The sequence below is a fragment of the Macadamia integrifolia genome, chromosome 12 (genome assembly GCF_013358625.1).
Source record: "Macadamia integrifolia cultivar HAES 741 chromosome 12, SCU_Mint_v3, whole genome shotgun sequence".
NCBI lineage: Eukaryota > Viridiplantae > Streptophyta > Magnoliopsida > Proteales > Proteaceae > Macadamia > Macadamia integrifolia.
Window position 1 is genome coordinate 24,658,509 of NC_056568.1, and position 3,531 is coordinate 24,662,039.

The window sequence follows — 3,531 nt, forward strand, 5'->3', positions numbered from 1 at the left end:
AAAAAAAAAAAAAAAAAGTAAGATTGCAAAAGTCTAATTTGGCGATAAAGATAAATGAAATTTCTACGTCATTGGATTAAGCTACTACTTCATTGTGGATGTTATTTTAGCTTTAGTTTTAGATTTTACGTAGGTTGTATTTAATTTCATTTATACATCCTTTAATAATAAAACATTTTATTGCGTGTGGGGCTGCTAAGTTGTTCGTGGCATTAAAATATGCCACGAAACAATGGTTAAGAATGGTGTCGGAGGAGAGAGGGGGAGGGAAGCGGCGACCGACGGGGCAAGTGCGGCTTACCGTTCAGGCACCAGAAAATCACATCTACAACGAAACACGTGTATAAATGGAAGTTATCGGTGGAATCTTAATGGATATACCGAGAAAGAAACCGACAAGAGGAGTAGCCACGCCAGATTAGTAATTTTTTCTCCGTAATAGAGGTACCCTAGCGACGAAGAATTAGTGCGTGCGGAGATCACGGGGTATCGTCGACGCTTGCTTGCACTGCAGGAGACACTTGGGTCGTCTATTAACCTTAACAGTTGTTCGTCTTACGACCACGGCGCCGGTTTTCTTGTCATGGCTACGCCCAAATCACGAATTCCTCGATCGACCTCCTTGCGTGACTCTGATAGTCGATTTTCTGAGTCAGAGAAGATGGAGGGCGCCGGCAGTTGGGACGCTATCGAATGGACCAAAATCGAGGTGTTCTAATAGGATTCAAGAATGTGAGTTAGTTTTTGTTATCGTCCTTGTTTAATTTTTGTTCTGAAAGTGTTTTCCCTCTTTCATGTTCAATTTGTAGCCTGTCAAGAGGTCAGTACCTCATGGAATGTCTACTTTGCTGCTAGAAGGAGAGGATGTTATTGTGGAGGTATGTTCTTTGCAATTGAATTGGACTAGATAGTTTTCTTCATGAATATTACTGGATTCTTATGCACAATCCTGCTCATAACATATGCTATGTCTTAATTATATCATGCCCTAATCGCAGAGGCGTTGTTCCTCTTTGATTATGTGATTTAGCTCCGTTGCCGTGCTTTTTCAACTACAAAAACAACAAATTGCTTCTTTAAAATATGAGACCTTGTTTTAACTCCTCTTCTTTTCTTTTTAAATGTTCTGTGTGTGGAATATTGGGTAAACATGGGAAGTAGATCAAGAGGATATGATAACAATATACTAGGGCACAACGTTTGGCTGTGTTTACTGTTCAAGAGTAATAAGAATGTCTAATGTGGAATTCTGGAAATAGGATTGAGAACATGGATGACTGGATTTTAAAGAGATAAAGTTGAGGTAATTTTGTTTGCAAAAGATTAACAAAAGGAGACGTTTGAGCATGTTTTTTGTCGAGCAAATTTTTTGGATCAAACTTCAATGGATTGGGCATTTTAGTTGCTTAATAAACAATATGCTGGAAGCATTTGCTGCATCTAACTTATCGTGCTCTAATTACAGAGGTTTGTTATAAGGAATTGAATTGTTATTCAGTTCAATTGCCACACTCATTCAAAAATTGTTTCCTAAATTTGAGACCATGGAACCCCTTCATGTGTGTGTTTTTAAGGAGAAGTTGAGGGTTGAGGTGAGCACATCACTAGGCACTGCTGTACATGTATGTGGTCCTATGTCGTAAGAATGTTTGGAAGGGATTTTAAGAAGTCATTCCTTGAGAATACATAAGATTGATTTTAAAGTAGGTGTTGATGATGCGATTTTCAAAGTTGTCAAGGTGTTTAAGCGACCCAAGGCGTTGGAGGGGATCTAGATGTAAGGCGCACACTTATGCGACCAAGGCGTATGGACGCTTAGGCGGCACCTTGACAACTATTATGATTTTGGATGCAAAATGATGTATGGGGAGGGATTTGGTCATTTGATTTTGAAATTGAGTGTAGGTTCAGTTCATTGTGGGTCAAGTACAGAACATGGGTGGCTTTATGGATTCAACATGATGCAGAATCGAGGTTGTCCTAGTTGACTCTTCTGGCAATCTCGACTGAGATGAACCGGGTCCGGTAGGATTTTTGGGTTCAGTAGGATCTTTTAGGATTTATTTAAGTTGGGAAAGATTGAGTTATATTATTTGGGGAATAATTGTAATATTTTATTTTGGTCGTTATTGGGCTAAGTAGGGAACCTTCAATTTGAGTTTTGTTGTGTTTCTAATTTTGTTAGTTTAGATCTTAGGAAATAATTAGGGAGTTTCTTTTCTATTTCAGTTTTAGATTTTATGGAAAGTTTTTATTTTAGTTTAATATAAATTGGCATGTAGCCCAAGTTATTGGACAAATTTGAGAATGAATTGAATTGAGTTGTCTAGTGTTGGTTGGGTACTTGCAAGGTTGTCTGACCATTCTCCTGCCCTTGTGCGATTCTCTCTCTCTTTCTTTCTTTTCTTCTCCCCATTTTCTGGTTTTCTTTTCCACCTCTGTTTCTGGACGTTACTTGCAGCCCCAGTTGTTGCCATCGATCTCTCCGGTACCCTTCAGATCAGTTTGAGGTTTTAAGGGCTCATCCAGTCATCCTGCTAATAAACTGACTTACCCTACATAGATGCGAGTGAAGATTTGATCACTGCTGGAGATTCTAACCAGATCTTCACATATGGTTCTGTTTTTGCGTGAGATCTGAGTTGCGTAAGGTATCGAACACCCATGGATTGGAGGTTGTAGACCTTGGAAGAGTTGAACCACTCTTTGGATTTCAGCCCCCTTGAAGTTCCCATTGATGAGTTCTCTTGTCTGGTTCGAAAGGTATCTCAGGGTTTCTGGTTTCTGGTTTCAGCGTAAGGAAGACGAAGACTTCTTCTTCTAGATATTTGCTCCCTTTTGTTGAAGTTCCTTATGCCCTTAGACTTCGGGTTTATTCACCCATTATCTATATATTATCTTTGGTTTCAGGATTACCTTTTGCGCTAGCCACTTCTTTGTTTCTTTCTCTTTTATTCAAGTTTCCCTTAGTTACGGTTCTACCACCCAGTTTTAAACCTTACCTTAATTACGAATCTGCCATTGATTATTATGATTGAATTATTGACTATTCGAATGGGCCCATAAGCTATCCGATTCAGGTTTTGGAACCCGGATCCACATCACAACATTTAGAAATAGTGACTGATCCATTTCTAGATCATTATAACCCATAAGAGTTGGTGATAACTGAAACCATTGATTGGAAAATGGCCAAATTTTGTGATTTTTCTTATATATAGCTGAATTTATTAATAGTTTTTTATTTCTTTTCGGGATAAAAAACCACAACCCCTCTTCCACTGCTTGTTAAGCTCTTTTTGTGAATAGAAACTATAAAGACTTAAGGTCTGGCTATTATTTTTTATTCGTCTAAGTAACAACTTGTTGAAATAGCAAAGATTGTCTTCCCTTCAACCTCTTTGAATCATTTAAATTTACTAATCATATAGTCTGATTTTTGAATTCTTCCAGGGCTATGGTGTTGTTCTTGTGAATACTGATGAGGCAGGCACATTGTTGCTTACCAATTTTCGCCTACTTTTTGTGGTA

At 38.3% G+C, this 3,531-nt stretch overlaps 1 protein-coding gene across 1 annotated transcript in view; it reads left to right on the top strand.

Moving 5' to 3' along the window:
• Positions 1–245: 245 nt before the first annotated feature.
• LOC122094822 (phosphatidylinositol-3-phosphatase myotubularin-1-like) overlaps positions 246–3,531 on the top strand; it is a 7,593-nt gene continuing 4,307 nt past the window's right edge. Inside the window, exons 1-3 of the mRNA XM_042665417.1 lie at positions 246–709; positions 810–878; positions 3,454–3,528. Of these exons, the coding sequence (XP_042521351.1) occupies positions 584–709; positions 810–878; positions 3,454–3,528 (270 nt within the window). The 5' untranslated portion in view covers positions 246–583. The remainder of the gene's footprint in view (positions 710–809; positions 879–3,453; positions 3,529–3,531) is intronic.